Here is a 17,033-nt window from a genome sequence, read left to right as displayed (position 1 = left end):
CAGCTGACTGCATTCATCATGTATTGATTGTTGCTTTGGGCTCACAGAGCCTTTTTTTTTTTTTTTTTTTTTTGGAGGGGTTGTTGAGGCCTTCACTGCGATTGGTCTCAATGTCCTGTAATCGTGCACGAGGAATGGGCCTGATGCAGGGACGTGTTGACTCTCGGCTTTGCTCTAATTGGGCACAAGCCTTCGTTTTAAGCCGTTTCTGGAAATGGCATTCTATTTGTCACCAGTGACTTAATGAGTTTCCCCGCACAGGATAAGGTTGAGGATTATTTTCTACCTCTGTTCTCTTTGGCGTCCTAACGGATGAGAATTTATAATCCTGCCCCTTTCCCCTCACACTCTGTCTCATATTTCCTGTTGTGGTGTCGAGGTAATTTGACATCCACAATGAGACGACCTGACTTGCATCCCTGAATCACTGTGGGGCCTCATCAGTATTCCTGGTCAAGACCGCCACATAAGCTCCTTTTTTTTCCCCCTCTTCCCTTTCTCCTTCTTCTCCCCTTGGTACTTCTTTGTTTGTCCCTCTTTGTGCACCTCTTTATCCCTCATTTCTTTTATCACTTCATTGTGTCTGTGTTTCTGTGCCCACGCGTTCCATTAATGCGAAAGCACAGGAATGATAGAAAAATAGTTAATAGTAGTTGCATGAGTCTGAATATTTATCACTCTGTCTAGTTTTGTTGTATTAAAAACATGATTCCGCGCAACACTCCAGGGGAGGAAGTGAATTACACAAGCAATAATTAAACTTTATCTATCTCTCTGACTTCTGTGCTTTCATTTCGCTCTCTCGCCCTTTTGCTTTTATTTCCCAATCATACAGGAGGCAGTTACAAGAAGATCGGTTACTATGACAGCTCTCAGAAGAACCTCTCCTGGTTTGGCAATGATGTTTGGATAGGTAAGATGGAGTTCATGACACTGTCTTCACTCAGCTTCCTGTGTCTGTATTTGCACCCTGTCTGTTGTGCTGTGAGTCAACAGGGTCACGTCTTTGTGCTGTGACATTAGACCTCCTTGGCGTGGCTTAATTTAGACTTTTCTTGCTGTCTAAATTATATATAATCATGCTGTTTTTTTCTAACCACTAGTTTGGGTGAAGCTAGTTATTTGGATGCTGACTCTCGCCCAAAATGAGCCGCCTGCACACTCGCTGTCCAGCATGTGTTAAAATGTTGGCGCAGCACATGCACAGTAGTCAAACGGGGCAGCAGCTAGCTTTGATTGGCTAACCCTGGAGTTTTGACCGTAAGGGGGGCTGTCCCTCAGACAAAATTAAGAAAACTGGCCCTCGTCCTCCAAAGAGTCAACTGTAGGCTACAGCTTGAGCCCTGTTAGAGGCTAGATTTGTTTGCATTTTGGCAAATTTGCAGCATTAAAAGTATGCCAAATTAGCTGTTAGCAGTTCCTGTTTGAGTTGCACCCACGGATGTACGTGCAGCTATCACTGGATTACTTAGACCCCGAAGAAAACTTGAAATGTTCTGGAATATAGGGTGCATTTTTTTCTGATTTCTAAGCGGATTTGTGGATGTTTCTTTGCTGTTGTTTGATGTTTGTATTTATTTGGACATTTGAGATAATGATATCCTCAGAGAGTATTAAGTCACACTTAATCTAAAAGTATGTGTGTATTAAGATCATGTCTGTGTAATAAGATTTGACTGAGTTATGACTCAGAGAGGGAGTGCGACTTTTGAAGCAAATTGCAGCAATCAGGCGCTGAGGATTTGAAAGTACCTTAATTGCCTCTATGAGCTGTGTGTCACATCCACTGCTGCAGCTCCCACTTTTGACCGTGTTGGTAAGCGAGCCAAATCAGCGTTGCAAATGCAACCACTTCCCGTTGTTTTAAGCACACCGGCAAGCACCTCTCTCTTTCACCCCACGCAGTATCTTTGCCTCATGCCTCAAACCTCAGGTCTAGCTCAATCAAGAGTTTGTTTTTACATCATTCCGCAACACGGAGAAGCTCGAGCTCACGTCACACAAACCAGGACCGACTCTCCAACTCCTTCTGCCCGTATTCTAGTTTGCTGTGAAAACCTATTACTGCTGATTTGCCTCAGACACCAAGACCAATTCTGTGGTTGTTTACTAGCCTGTCCCTCCCTGGAGAGGTGACATACTTGTGCCTGGACAGAGTGTGCCACTAATCAATCCTGCACGCCTCAGTGGCCCGTAGAGAGCTGCCTTTTTTTAGGCTTTTAAGAAAATGATCTGTTGCCAAGGCTTAACTGAACCCAGAAGAGGTAGTGATTCCAGGTCAGGATCAGTGGCAAGGGACGAGTGACCCGTATGCATGTAGGCAACATGTCCTTCAAGAGGGCCGGCTGCCAGCTCTTTAGTTTGGCTTGTTGCAACGTGACAGACTGCGTTAGCCCAGTTAAAACCCGCTGGGTTGAAACTGACTCGCTCTCTAACTTGTCAGAGGTGAGTGTACTTCGTTTTCGCCTCGCTTCCTCTTATTGAGCTCGATTTACTTTTTTACTGTTTACCAAATAAAAACGGCTCCATCTGACATCAACTTGTTGTGAGGAAATGAGTAATTTCCTGCTTTCTGGAGCTGACTCAGTTCGGGGAAGTTTTTTTTGACGCACGTTTGATTCGCTCCACGCTGACAGGGTGGAGCAAACTCACACAGGGACTCTCAACTTAACCCCTCCGCTTGTTTTCCTGTGTGTTTACCAGGCGCCTCTCTGCCTCACTTTCTCACTCTCTTCATGGTCGCCCTAACAACCACTTCAGCTCAGCTCGTCTTCTAATCGCTGTGGCAACTGTTAGAGAGCTGGGTCTCCATGGCAACACCCTGTCCTGATTCCTTGATCAAGGACGGAGGAGGGTTTAAATGGTTCGAACGACTGAATGGACAGTTGACACACATGCACACACGCAGCATTAAGTATCATCATTGAACACATATACAGCTTTTAGTATTCTCTTTTATGCATCATATAATAGCAATAAACTTCATTTGTCAAGCACCTTTCATACATGGAGTGCTGTAGGTCAGCCTGTGTATAAAAATAACATTTAAACAAATTAATTTAAAGGTGGCAACTAAACCAAACACTGAAATCTAAATAAAACAGAATAGAATGATAGGAATAACGTAATATAAGATGAAACTGAATAAGAGTAAAGTTATATTCAATCAAAACAAGGATGCAGGTGTAATAGGCATTCTTAAAACAGTACTTCACTGATTTAGCGTCATTTTTTTTTTATCTCCCTGCATTCTTCTTCCTGTCAAAACCTGTTGCCTATATTACCCATAATGCAAGATCGCTTTTCAAAAAACTCCCATCCTCGTCTGAACATACAAAGCGAGCCACACGACACAGTGTTGAGAAAGGCTCCGCTCCGTCACTGGGATTTTAATGAGGTCTTCTCCAGTTCCAGTCTCACCTCGGCTCTGCTTGTACTCCCTTTTACTCGTTTTTGTTCAAACTCTGGCAGCATATGACATATTTCACACTTTTAAATGCATATATGCGGCGAGTCTGGGCCACTGCGCATTTGTGGTACTAATCAGCGCATGAACATGTTGTGTACGCTGTCAAGTACATATAGAGGATATGCTGTAAACTGCACAGATGGACAAACATTCTCATAAACACATTCTCTTTTTTTTTCCAGATGAATAATGTGGTTAAATTGAAGCTATTACAGGGGATCTTCGGGTTTTGAAAAGTTTTAAATCTTCTTTCCTGCTGTAAACAGTGATGCTGGTTGTAGTGTTTTTGAATCCGACTGCGGCCTGTCAGCAGATGTTATACACCTATGAACTAAAGTTGAGATTGTTGTGACAGTGGATTGTGCTGCAGGTGGCTGCTCAGACCTTTTTAATGGAGTTTAATTCAGCACCGTCAGACCTGTAGCAAACACTGTCAATGCTACGGTAGCTTGGAAACTCATCATCTCATAGCTGTTGATTTCAGGAAAAACCTCAATGAATTCAAAATTTGAATCTAATCTATGCATCCATTTCCTGCTGCTTATCTAGGTCAAGGTCGCATTATTTTATTCAACTCTATCAAAATTACTTTTATATGCTGCTGTCTGCCTACTGGTTTCCCATCATTTTTTCATATTTCGGCTGATATGATCATGAAATTGCATTCCATGTGGTATTAAAAAAATAGTGATAAGCTGAATGCCAATATCTGGCATGTTGAAATAACCAGCATCGGTTGATGCCTGCACTCACGAGGCCAATTAAACAAAAAATGTCTGCACACGCGTCTGAGAAAATGCACATTTCCTATCTTCAGGTGAATAATACATTAGTGTTAAATGAATTTCATTGGGACCAAAAGCAAAGGGGTGCTGCTGGGTGCTACTGTTTGCACCAGCAATGTTTGTTTATCTTTCGTTTATTAAGTTAAGTTTAGAAATTTTCGCTCTCTGTCAGAAACAAGGAGATGCTGCTATCTGCTGATAAATGATGTCATTAGTGCATTAAAACTTTGTCATTCATACGTTTTTTTTGTTTTTTGATTACATGTGGTCATTAATTCAGTTGACACATTTTTTTATTTAAATTGGTGCGCTGCAGACAGTGTGCAGATCTACATAAGCAAATAGACAATGCAGACAAAAACAATGTTAAAGAAATGTTCATTTAAGCTCACCAATTGTGTCTCATTTGTTGTTATTATTGAATTGATGTGTGTTATCAGATGCAAAAAAAGCATGAAATTGCCATTATATATCAGCCATCGGCCACCCTGCACTCTGAATAATTAAAAAAAACATATTGTTCGACTGCTGTCTTAAAAATCCTTCACTGTAACTGGGTAAACTCTGCAGAATCCGCCTCATGTCGTCATTCCTCCGTCAGATGACACCAGATACACATCGCTCGTGTGATGGCGATGACAAGCATCTAAACAGAGCTTGATGGGCGTCTTGACACCCTGCGGCTCTCGCGGGTGCGACAACTCTGACACTTTCCTCTGACATCTGACACATCAGCTTCACGCCGTGCTGACACTCCTCTGCTTCCCCTCTGACATGCACACACACACTCCGTCGTCCTCTATTTTCTCTCCCACAAACACAGACACACACTGAACACATACTGTATAGATGCTCCCCTGCACTCATTTGCACCCTCTTGAGCATATTCGCTCATGCTCGCTGTATAGGTCTACATGCTTATTGCGCTTGCGGTTTATATACAGTCCTTCCTGGCATATGCATACTCCTGAGCGCACACACACACACACACACACACATTGGCCCACAAGTCTGCAAGCAGTCCCATATTCAGGCAGACAGATAGTCAGAGGCTGTTGAGGGTGAAAAGAGGCTCCCTGTCCATCTGCCCCTCTTTGAACCTTCCTCACTGAGGAATTCTTCTGGTTTAAAGCTGCACATGCATGAATAATTGGGTAGTTAGTATAAACACATGCACTTTTTAAAACCCTAAAGCTACTTTTAACTAACACCAAAGAAATCTACTTGCTTACTACATTACATAACAGTATAATATCTATTAAAATTGACATCTATGTGTGATTCATTGGTAACAGTTCATGCTTGTATCTTTTCCCTCTCTGTGCTTCAGCATTATCAATATTTAATGGAGGTTGTGTAGTTCAAATGCTGTGCCGTATGTACTCTGTAAGAGGAGCAACTCTGCACATCTGTGGCATCATTTCAAGGGTCACCTTTATTTAATGCAATGAACAAACAGCCACAATCATGACTACAAGTGCATTTCTTCTTCATTAACATTTTGTTTAACCTGCTGCACCTTGTTAATCGGTGGAAAGTCCTCCATGATTCATTTCTATGTAGTATGTAGAGCTTTTGAATGCTGTCCACTCATTGTTGTCTGGAATCAACAGCTGGCGTCATAGAGACCGAGGAGTGTGTGTTTGTGTTTTTATGATTTAAAAACAGGGATAACGGTGCATATTTTCAGACAGTATCTCCTGAAAGGCATTCGTGGTGTTAAATTCGGTTGGTCTCATGAAAGGTGACAGAAACAGTCGTGTCAAGAGTGAAAAAATGAGTTCGAGAGAAAAGTTCAGATCACGTCACGAAGAAGGTGTGAATGTCGGATCGTCGGAAAGGCGTGGAGGGAGGGGGCACTACAGAGGCATGCTGGCAGCATAAAGATTTCTCGATTTCCAACTGTTGGATACACATTTGAAAAACTGCAAAACGTGCACAGAGCACTTTTCACAGGTTTATGTAAATGATGTTTGTTTGCATCATGAATCCCTCTCAGACAGATGAAGTGATGATCTGGCTTCACCACCCTCCTTTTGACCTTGGTTGCGAGTCTGTCAGACACTTTGGTGAACAGGCTTTTCTTTACTGCAATTTAATTTAATGCTATTGATGTTTAAACAACATTTAAGCGACTGCCTGACTCGTTGTAGACAGAGAAAGGCAGAGAACACGAGTGCAGCGTTTGAAGAGAAAATTGATGCTTAACTTTCTTTGGGACTGACAGTATCTAATGTAATCCTGTGTAATACTGTGCTTAAGCACTGATGTATATTGTACAGCTGCAGGCTTGAGTCTGAACAGCGATGAGCAGTTACTGCGTGAGGCAGCCTCTTATGAATCAGTCAAACGTGCATCAGATCAGATGTGCGTCTCCTGGCGTCTCACAGGGCTCAATGACTCATTATGAAACGTCAGAGTTTTGAGGCTTCCACTTAATTGTAATAACGGGTATTCTAATAATTCAATGCACATTTAACATTGATTGTGCAGTCATATAGACAGATTCATTCATTCGTTTTAGAGAAGTTTAAGGTTCAAGGTTGTTGGTTTGAGCCCCGGATGCAGGATGAATCTGGGTGCCCCTCCCTCATTATCACAGCTGAATTGCCCATGAGCAAAACACTTATCCCCCAGCTGCACCAGTGCAGCTGCGCAGTGGCCGGCAGATAGGACTGTGTGAGTGTGAACGAGGTGTTCCTGAATCAGAGAGCCTGCCTCTCAGCCATACTTCCCTGGTTAAATAAGCAGTTTCATCTGTGAAACATACAGGGAGTCCTGGCCTGTATTGATCGGCCTTGTACCAGCCGTGTTCGCGGAATAGAAGACAGGACGACAGTAGGGCCGCAACCAGTGATTACTTTCATTATCAGCTAATCTCCAGGTCGTTTTTACTGTTAATCAACTAATCATTAAGTTGATGAAAGGTCACAAAATTGTGAAAACTCTCATCATAGCTTCGTAGAGCCATCATCAGATGTCTTGTTTTGAGCTGCCATGAATCCAAAACCCAAAGATATTTCATTTATTATCATATGTGGACAGAAAGAGCAGCAATTTCTCACATTTTAGAAGCTGGAGCCAGCAAATATTGACTGATCAATTAGTACACTTCTCATTACAGCTGTAGAAGACCGCAAACACGTGTACAGACACACACACACACACATACACACACACTGTAGTTTATTTTGAGTGAATCCCACATTCACCATCCTGCTGCTGGAAATACCAGTGGATGTTAATCCGCCACTGAAAATAGTCCCCAACAAAAAGCAGTACACCCTACTGTTTATTTGACTGTTTAAACTATTTAGCCTTTTACTAATCAACCACAATTTGAAACTATGTGTTTGTGAACTTTTTTCTTTGAAGATCTTATTGTCTTATTGTATTTTTAGTCAGTGTAATAACAATAATAATAACTAACCTTACTTTTATAGCACCTTTCATACAGGAATTGCAGCTCTAAGTGCTTGCATGCACCAAGTGAGTGCTTTACATAGAAAAGACAGAATGGACATAAAAACAGACGAATGTGAAATAAAATGGAGAATAAAACCCAATTGATGATGATGATAAGGATTAAAAATAACAAAAATAATTAAGATCTAGGTTAAAATAGAGTAGCATAAGGATGAAAATAAAAAGATAAAGCATCAAATCACAACATAAGATATTAAAATCTAGGTTCAAATAGATTACACAGGATGCATAAAATCAAGTAAAATAAAACATTTAAAAGAAGTGGCTGAAGTGAAGAGATAAGTTTTTAGCTTTCTTTTGAAAATATTCATTGAGCTGCCTCCCTGATATCTGTGGGTAGATTATTCCAGAGCTTTGGGGCATAATGGACAAAGGCTGCATCCCCAATTTTCTTTCGACTGTTGCTGGAAACCTCCAGTAGACCAGCATCAGATGATCACATTGTGCAGGTTAACACATTGTGTCCATTCATGTATGAGCTGCAAGTGAAAGTAATGTTTAAAAGTGAGATGTTGGACGATTCCTGGGTATCATAATTGAGAGAAGATGGCAGGAAGGCGGCAGGAGAAGCATTTCCTCTGTTCACATTTCTTTCTCTCCGTTCAGGCGCTGGACCTCCGGCCGATCGCACCGTGGTGATCGAAGAGTACAGGTTCTTGTCTCAAAAGCTGTTTGCAGCTGTGTCCGTCTTCGCTGGCCTCGGCATCCTGCTCGGCATCGTGTGTTTAACCTTCAACATCTACAATGGCAACGTCCGGTGAGTTCTGCTTTCACACCGAATGAGACTGAACGCATGCTTGAGGTCCACACTGATAAACCTAAAATACTGTGTGTGTATCCATTAGAACTACAAGCATTAGCTGATTAACCAATTAGTCCATCAACAAGGAAATAATGATTGATTAATTGATTAATCGTTTAAGCAAAAAATGCCAAATATGTAATGCTTTCAGCCTCTCAAATGTAAGAATTTCCTGGGTTTCTTGGTTTTACATGGTCATAAATTGAATATCTTTGTCTTTTGGATGTTGGTTGGACAAAAGAAGACATCTGATGACTGTAGGAATTTGTGATGAGTATTTTTTTTACTGCTTTCTGATGTTTAAAATGATTAATTGATCAATCTAGAAAGAACTGGCAGATAAATTGAAACGCTGCAGCCCCAGTGTTCATTATTACACTGCAGTATTTCGTTGCTACGTTTTCATTGGAGTAGTTATAGTGTCAACACATGGTTGTTTTTGCTTCCCCACCCTTCATGCTTGTCCTTCAGACAGGCATTAGCGATGGGTGATATCTCGGATAATTGTGAAAGTGAAGTTGTCCTCGGTAGATGAAGGTCGTGGTTAAAAGGATTTTTTAAAAAGCTGAAAATAATCAGAATTGATAGATGAATTAAATGGGACGTCAGAGGTTAAAGACATGGTTTTGTTACATGAAGGTCACCTGGTTGAGGAGCTGCACTGGCTTCGTAGTAGTGAATGGAAATTGCTTCCTGTAACAACCTCCAGCTGCTCCGGCAGAGCATCTCATGCACTGTGGTTGCGCTCCAAGTGTGAATGTGAGTATTTGTAGGACAGAGATCTCAACAGAGATTCCTCCCTCTTTTGAGGTTAATTTAAGCACCGACTGGCACTGCTGCTTCTCGAGTTTAGGCGCTGCAAGTTAGCGATTTGGGTGTGGCTTTTCTCAATCCAGCAGCTGGTTTCATTGTCACAGTTTAAGCATAGCCCTGGACCAAATGCAAATAGACTTCCTCTAAAAAATGCCTTTTGATCTGGGATTTCTAAGCTTAATACATGTCTGTGAACTGGGCACAGCATATCTCTGATGTCTTTTTAACATAGTATTTTTATGTTTGACCTGGGTCAAAGTGATTTAAAGTCCCATAAATCCATGAGCTTATCGGGAGTTTTTCGGAAAGCTGGAGAGGTTTGTTCCTTTGGGGATCTCTGGCTGGCTTCAGTGTGGCAGTCAGGCCCTCTTCCAGCTTTGATTATATTTCAAACACAGTTTCACCGAGGGCTGCTCTCAGCAGCCAAAACACTATGAGTCAGATCAAATCAAATCAAATTTATTCAGCAAGCTGTTTTTACAAAAACAAGTTTGCCACCAACTGCCTCGTTAGGAGACGAAAATACATAACCAATCCACTTTAAAAACAAGGAGAAGTCAAACACAATCATAGTCTTGAAGGAGCAAACACTGTGGCACTGCTTAAAGCAGCCATAATCGATGCTTTTATAATAAACTAAATGAAAATGTGAAAACAATGTGACAAGGGTTCAATCGTAATGACGAACCTACAGACAATTATCACCCGAATCTGCAGCTCCTGTCTGCTTTACAGAGCCTCAGTGAGTGTCAGCTAATTGTTTATCCGTCCGATTCGCAACTTTACTGCACAGCAGGCAGCTGTTGTCAGTGGAAAAGCTCTAAAAGCCCACCATACACAACCTGCTCAGCAGCAAACAGCCGAGAGACATAGTGAGAGAGTAGCTGATGAACCACATGTTCCCCTCAAGAGTTGTTGGAGACCAAAACCGGAGTGAAAAGAGATTGAATACTGGACAGGTGGCCATAAACACAACTCCAAATGAATGATAATGTTGCTCCGTAACATCTAGATGTGTGAATAAGCAACTTTTTTCTAACAAGTTCGCCATATCAGCTCAAAAAGTGATAAGATGTCAGTGCAGTGTAGCCTAAAAAATCAGTTATTGCAGTAAAGTTTGACTGTGGAACATCTTCATTTTCAGTCATGCTACTTCTTTATTTCAAAATATCCACACACAGGACAAAAAGATGGCAGTTTTTCCTCTAATAGTAGCTTCAATCGACCATAATTCAAAGCAACACACAAGACGTGGTGCATAAAAAGGGAACAAAGCAGCACTTCGCACCAGAAAATGACTCCTGTGGCGCATTGAACATCATATATTCATGGTATCTAACAGCATTAAAGGTTTTCAGAGGTATGAAAGGTTAGATTGGGGCCAGCGTGTGTGTGTGTGTGTGTGTGTGTGTGCTGCATGTGTTAATGCGTGTTTGTACGCAGGCTGCACGAGTGTGTACAGTAAATAAGCAGCGTGGCCTCAGGGCTACACAAGGGCAGGCCAGTGGGATGAAAGAATAAAAGACACACCTCCTGCTGCAGGAGGAGCTGGAGAGCTGAGGAGAGCTGCTGCGCTAGTTGGGTGGATGTGATGGAACAGTGCAGATTATGTTAACACACGAGTCTTAAATCTGAGAGTTTTTGAGAACATTTTCATACTGAGATTGTCACTAATATATAGCATTTATACAAACACATTGTCTCAACCGGATACAGTGCTTATTTTTTCTTATTATGCTAATTACTTCTTGCTTCATTATCTTTTAAGCTCCTGTCTTTACGTCCACACACAATATAGTGCACATGATTAGTGCAGACACGCATTAGTGTAGTGACAAGATTTTAAAACTTTCATCTGATGTCAAAGATGTAGGCAGAGAAATGTGGATAAGGAGCTTAAGACGCCCACAATGAATTGTTGCTGCCATGGGAAAATGACAAGGTACATGCAGTTTATTAAAGGACTACTTCTGCCAAATTACAGAAAAATGTGCCTTTAACAGAACCTAGTCACACAGGTAGTTTAGAAGTTTTGAAATCTTTCCCACAACACCTGTTCAGTGGAGGACAAGGAATTTTTGTTTATGGTGCTCAAAACGTTGAAAATTTCATGCAAAATTCCAGACATCAGTCTGACAGCTGCAGCACTGACTATCTCAACAACTATTGGATGGATTGCCATTCAATTTTGGAAACACAAACATGCTTCCCAGAGGATGAATCTTACTCAGTTTGGTGACTTTCCCTCTGGCGCCACCAGGAGGTTCTCATTTGTTATTTTGAGTAAAATGTCTAAAGAGCCATTTTGTGGATGTGCTACATTTTTTCCAATACTTTCTTTTACAACTAAATACTGCAAAATGCTAATTAAATGTCAGCATGCTTGCACCAAAATCTAACAACATGGTAAATTGGGCTGGGCGATTGATTTTTCCATTACGATTTTGCCTTCCAACAATTATCAAAACAAGACAATCAAGATAATTTACATAGATTTGCAATGATGCTCTCGTCTTGTCCGGTGTTATAAATCCAGTGCACCCCTTTCCTTTACAGCAAGGCACTTTCGGGACACGTCTTAAACGTGCTTAAGGTGTGTTAGCATGTTGACGTTAGCATTTAGCTCAAGCACAGCCTCACAGAGGCGATGCTATGGCTGAGGACTCTACTCAAAAAACAGACCCTATTAAAGTGGCCGATAGTGTCGTCAGTGAATTATCAAGAGAAATCAGCACATTGTTTGTGTGCCAATTTGAAATTAATTATGAAAAAAACTCATCTGCTGCTGAGCTCCACAACATGAGCAAAGGCTCTTCATGCACTAAATTGTCTTCCAGCTCAATTTGTTGTGGACTCACTTCAGCTGAAGTTTCTGCTAAACATGAACTTCTTTTTTGTGTGTGTGTGTCTTGGAATTTTTAAGGTAAAAACTTTACATTTCACCTGTAATGATCTCACCTGTTCAGCGCCTCTCGTTGATTAAAAACCTTGCCAGACTGTCTGCAGCAGGACATAAGATGAGAAAATTTAAATAAAAAAAAACAACAGGAGAGCAATTAACAGCAGTTAATGATATTTTTAAGAGCTAACAGCAAGAACAACAACACAATTAACACCTATTTGCCTACAAATTCACAAATTGTACCTTTTAAGCATCAATAAATAATCAGCAGTGTTTTTCTAAATGTGTTTGTTTATCTGTGTGTGTCCTTGTGTGAATCTGTCGCTGTTTCAGCTACATCCAGAACTCTCAGCCGTACCTGAACAACATGACAGCGGTGGGCTGCATGATGGCTCTGGCTGCAGTGTTCCCGCTGGGGATCGATGGTCACCACGTCCACAGATCACAGTTCCCTGTCGTCTGCCAGGTAACATTAGAAAGAGACAGAGGCCGAGAGGAGCCAGAGGGCAGGAGGAAGAGCAGGGCTGGGTATTTTTTGCAGATATTTGGTTTCACTGATTTGATGCGCATGCAAAAAAAACAAATATCTAAACATGTTCTTCTTACCTTAAAATTAGTAATTAAAAATATTTAAAAATGCTGTTTAACCCCTTAAAGTCCAACTGAAATGACATTTAGTCATCACTTTTTGCAGTCGATGTTTTTTGTATATATTGTTAATGATATTTTATCATTGAAAGGAAGTTTTGATTGATTGACAGCAGCTTGCAGGCTGAGCTCCTGCGGAAGACCCAGAGGCAAACTAAACAAACTTCCTGTGTAGCTTACGAGCTATGGACAGACAGTGTGTTGTTAGAGCAACACCGACACAAGCATCTAAACTGACTGGCTCGTTCAACAACAAGCTAAAGTGCAGGACAAGATGTTTTTATGTCTCTAGGTTAGACAAGAAGGAGACTTAGCAGGAAAGCTAATGCAGGTTGTTGTTTAAAGTCTGTGGCTCTTATGTAGCCGACTGCTGTCTTGCTCAGTGTGACCGACTGCATGATAAAGCTCTGATATTTATGCAAATATGGTTTAAAATAAAGTAATTTGATCAGCTGGAAAGACGTCCTCCATCTACTGTGTGTTGGCGGAGAACTTGAGGATGTTATCATGAAACCAAAAAGTATAAATTAGGGATTTTGTGATTTAACGAGCAGTTATGTATGCTGTACAGGGCTGTCAACAAATATTCCAAATATTCTGCTGCCATAAAGTCGTGTGAAAATAATTTCTGAGTTAGCCCCGCTGCTTCTCTGATGTCTGCCCTCTCTCTCGCTCCTCCCCCGATTCGGTGAATTAAGAGTTTCAGGTCAACCAATCCAGAGTTAGTGATGATGGTTGTAGCAGAAAGCCAAACTGAGAAGGTTTTGTTGAGTTTCATTTTGTTTTTGTTGTATTTTAATGAAGTGTGTTTTACGATGATAAAATCACTGTTTCTGTGAGTGGAGTCTGGTGGCTTTGGCCAGAGCATTGTAGCAGCTGTTTCTGGTTAAACAAAATAGATATTACTCTTTAACAAGAAGGTATCTCTGCGGGGATCATTTCCACAATGTTGTCAGACACCTATTATAACAACCTGAGCCTGTCAAGACTTTCAGTGGACGGACATGAGGAGTGTGTAAACACCCGGAGGGATTAAATTACAGCATGTTTCCTGGCTGCTGGCTGCAGCGCTGATGTTCAGTACTTAAAAAACATAAAAAATCATTGTCTCCATTAGTCACTCGTACACTAAAAACATGCGAAAAAACAAAAAAACATGTTCTTGCATTTAATTAGTGATGTTTACGCTGAGTGAAATGCTTATAAAATGCTTTTTTATGGCTGCACCATTCCATAAAATTGAAATATTCTAGATGTATTTGCATCATTTTAGACACATTTGCCCAAAATTCAGCCTGACATATTTGCTATCTTTGGGAATTTCAGGATCTCATTAGAATTTTAAATAAAATTCTGTAGGTTTGAACAATGTTTGTCTGCACAGCTTGCATTTGCAATGAGTGGTCAACCTTTACACATTAAGCAAACCCACATTCAGGTGTTTTAAAGCCCCGACAGTTCTGATGTTCCTGCCTGTGGCAAGCGAACACCTGCAAACCAATCAGTCATTCCAGGATTCTGCTCACGCACTGTTACTGGATGAAAGACAATGAAAGTTTAAACACTGACATAATTCATTAAGCAGACAGACAGAATCGCTGGGGTGTCGATGCTTAAACTGATATCTTTGGATGCATGGCTTGTACTGCACTTCGTTTCTTGGGATGTTATTTTTTCTAATATTATCTGTTTGTTTAGTATCTATTTGCAATTACTTCTTCTTTTTGTGCTGCTGCCTGTCTTTCCTCGGAAAAGACATTTTTAATCTCAATGGGACCTGTCCTGGTTAAATAACAGTTAAAATAAAGCAAAATTTAAATGCAATTTGGTATGCGGCGGTACTAACGTGATATGCTGGGTGCCAGGATAGCAGAGGCGATGGGATCCCTGCTCTAATGAGGAGTGGGAGTACTTCTCTGTCACCCATGTTGAGTCTTTTTGTTGTGGAGGCGAGAGGGAGATTTCCATTTCTGTCGCTCCTCTGCTCTTTGTCCCTGTCCACTCATACTCTGTTCTGCCTCTGACATTCTAGCTATCCATCCATCCATCCATCCATCCATCCATCTCACTATTTGATGTATGCGAAGTATGACAGAGTGAGATTACATGCACATGTTGTTGCACTTTACTAAAGCCAAGAGCTTCATACCCACTGGGGAAAATCTTCAAAATCACATTCCTGTTCCCCTCACTTTTACGGTTCTTACAAAAATCTCTTTCAACTCTTACTCTCCATCTCCCCACAGCCCAGATGAGAAAAGAGAGGACTTGATAAAAATGCTGATATTTTCATCTGAGTCACCTTCAGTTATTACAGTGCACTCAGAGCAATAAGCTTAAGGAGCTGCAGCGAATGGGTTGCAGACTTCTTTTTGCCTCGGGTTTCGCCTCTCAGGCTACTTGCAGGCTGCCCGACCTCTTCGGTGGTGTAGGTTGTTGGGAATGTACACAGCTTAAAAGGAGGACACTATTCAGGGCTCGAAAAAATTCTACATTCAAAAAAAAAAATCATGTTATCTATATTCTTATTTGCAATAAATATTCTCTTTAGAAAACCCCTTCAATAAAATATCAAGACATGAAATGCAGCAAAGCACAGAGCTTCTTGTACTGGAGATGCAAATACAACATAAGTTTTATTAACATACAGTTACTGCAGAAGTACAGCAGAGGTATTTTTAAATTGTTATACTACTAATATTATGGAAAACACAATAACCAATGTTATCATAATAACTTAACCTCTAGATTGGTTTACTGTAACTATAGCTAAAAATACAGGGAAAATTATGTTTGTATTTACTGAGAAAGCAGACTGACAATTAATATATTATTTTTTCTTTTTTACGTCATTGTGTCCCACCACTACTGAAACCAAACCGACAACCTTGAATAAAGATGTTTTACAATTAAAATTCTGCCCTCTTTCTCACATCATCTCACCCTTTTCCTCTCCTCTCTCTTTTCCTTCCTCCTCCCCTGTCCTCCAGTTCCGTCTGTGGCTCCTCGGCCTCGGCTTCAGCCTGGCGTACGGCAGCATGTTCACCAAGATCTGGTGGGTGCACACCCTCTTCACGAAGAAGGACGAAAAGAAGGAGAAGAAGAAGGTAGGAAGGGAGAGTGGGAGGGTGGGAGGGATAAGCCTCTCAGCGGTCTCAGGAGAGTAGAGAAAGGATGGGAGAGGGAGGCCAGGCCACGCAGCATGTGTGGCGCCAGCTGATAAAAAAAGTTCGTTAAAAACTCTGCAGGCTTCTGAGTAACATAAGCTTCTAAGAGGCCAGCTCGGCATCATTCACTGCGGCGGCATTGGAGCGGGAGTGCAGGGATAAGGGAGCAGGACACTAACTGACACAGATACTGTACTTTGCACATGCACACACAAAGCCCATGCATCTACACACACATGCAACATTTCTGCAGAGAAACATGCAGATGCAGACACACATAACCGGGCCCCTGATACCCACGTCAGCAGCTTTATTTGCATGCTGGTGTGTTTAAATGTGGGCGCATGTGCCTCCCCTTGAAGATAGTGTATCCTGGAGCCAGCTAGATACTGCCAGTCCGCGACGTGTTGTGGGAATTTCTAAGACCTAATCAGAAGAATAAGAGATTAAACCATTTATGGAATATTTATGAATATGGATGAGTATTAAAGTTCCATGCAGAAATCCAACCTTCGGGGGGTTTATTATTTGAGCCAAAGCACAACGAATCAGGTTGACTTTCAACTCTCTTCATGTCCACAGAAGGGCATTTTGCCAGAGAGCTCCGCGCGAGTATTTAAAGAAACTTTCACAAATCAAGGGGAGAATGAGCGCCTTTCAAATCTTTTTTCATGCAACTCAAGTGAAGAGGCGCTCAGGACTGTGTAATGTGTTTTCGTCTTTATTTTATTTTTCGGTTTTAGTTATTGCACGCTTGAATGGCTGTTACTACGTTGGAGGCTCTGTGAGTAAGCCAGCGTGGTCGAATAGAAAAATATGTGTGGAAACAGAGACGGAGAGCACAGCGGGAGAGCTCATTTCAGCTGCTTGTTTTCAGTTACGGCTGTATTACTTCCATTATAGCTTAAATTAAGAATAATAAAGTTGATATCAGCCGCTTTGGAAACCGTCCACACAAAAG

At 41.3% G+C, this 17,033-nt stretch overlaps 1 protein-coding gene across 1 annotated transcript in view; it reads left to right on the top strand.

Moving 5' to 3' along the window:
- gabbr1a (gamma-aminobutyric acid (GABA) B receptor, 1a) overlaps positions 1–17,033 on the top strand; it is a 66,075-nt gene that overhangs the window by 36,370 nt on the left and 12,672 nt on the right. The window contains exons 14-17 of the mRNA XM_041942751.1: positions 836–913; positions 8,347–8,497; positions 12,591–12,723; positions 15,896–16,012. Of these exons, the coding sequence (XP_041798685.1) occupies positions 836–913; positions 8,347–8,497; positions 12,591–12,723; positions 15,896–16,012 (479 nt within the window). The remainder of the gene's footprint in view (positions 1–835; positions 914–8,346; positions 8,498–12,590; positions 12,724–15,895; positions 16,013–17,033) is intronic.

Source organism: Chelmon rostratus, chromosome 8 (genome assembly GCF_017976325.1).
Source record: "Chelmon rostratus isolate fCheRos1 chromosome 8, fCheRos1.pri, whole genome shotgun sequence".
Lineage (NCBI taxonomy): Eukaryota > Metazoa > Chordata > Actinopteri > Chaetodontiformes > Chaetodontidae > Chelmon > Chelmon rostratus.
The sequence above is the reverse complement of the archived record's forward strand: the minus strand, read 5'-3'. Positions and strand labels throughout refer to the sequence as shown.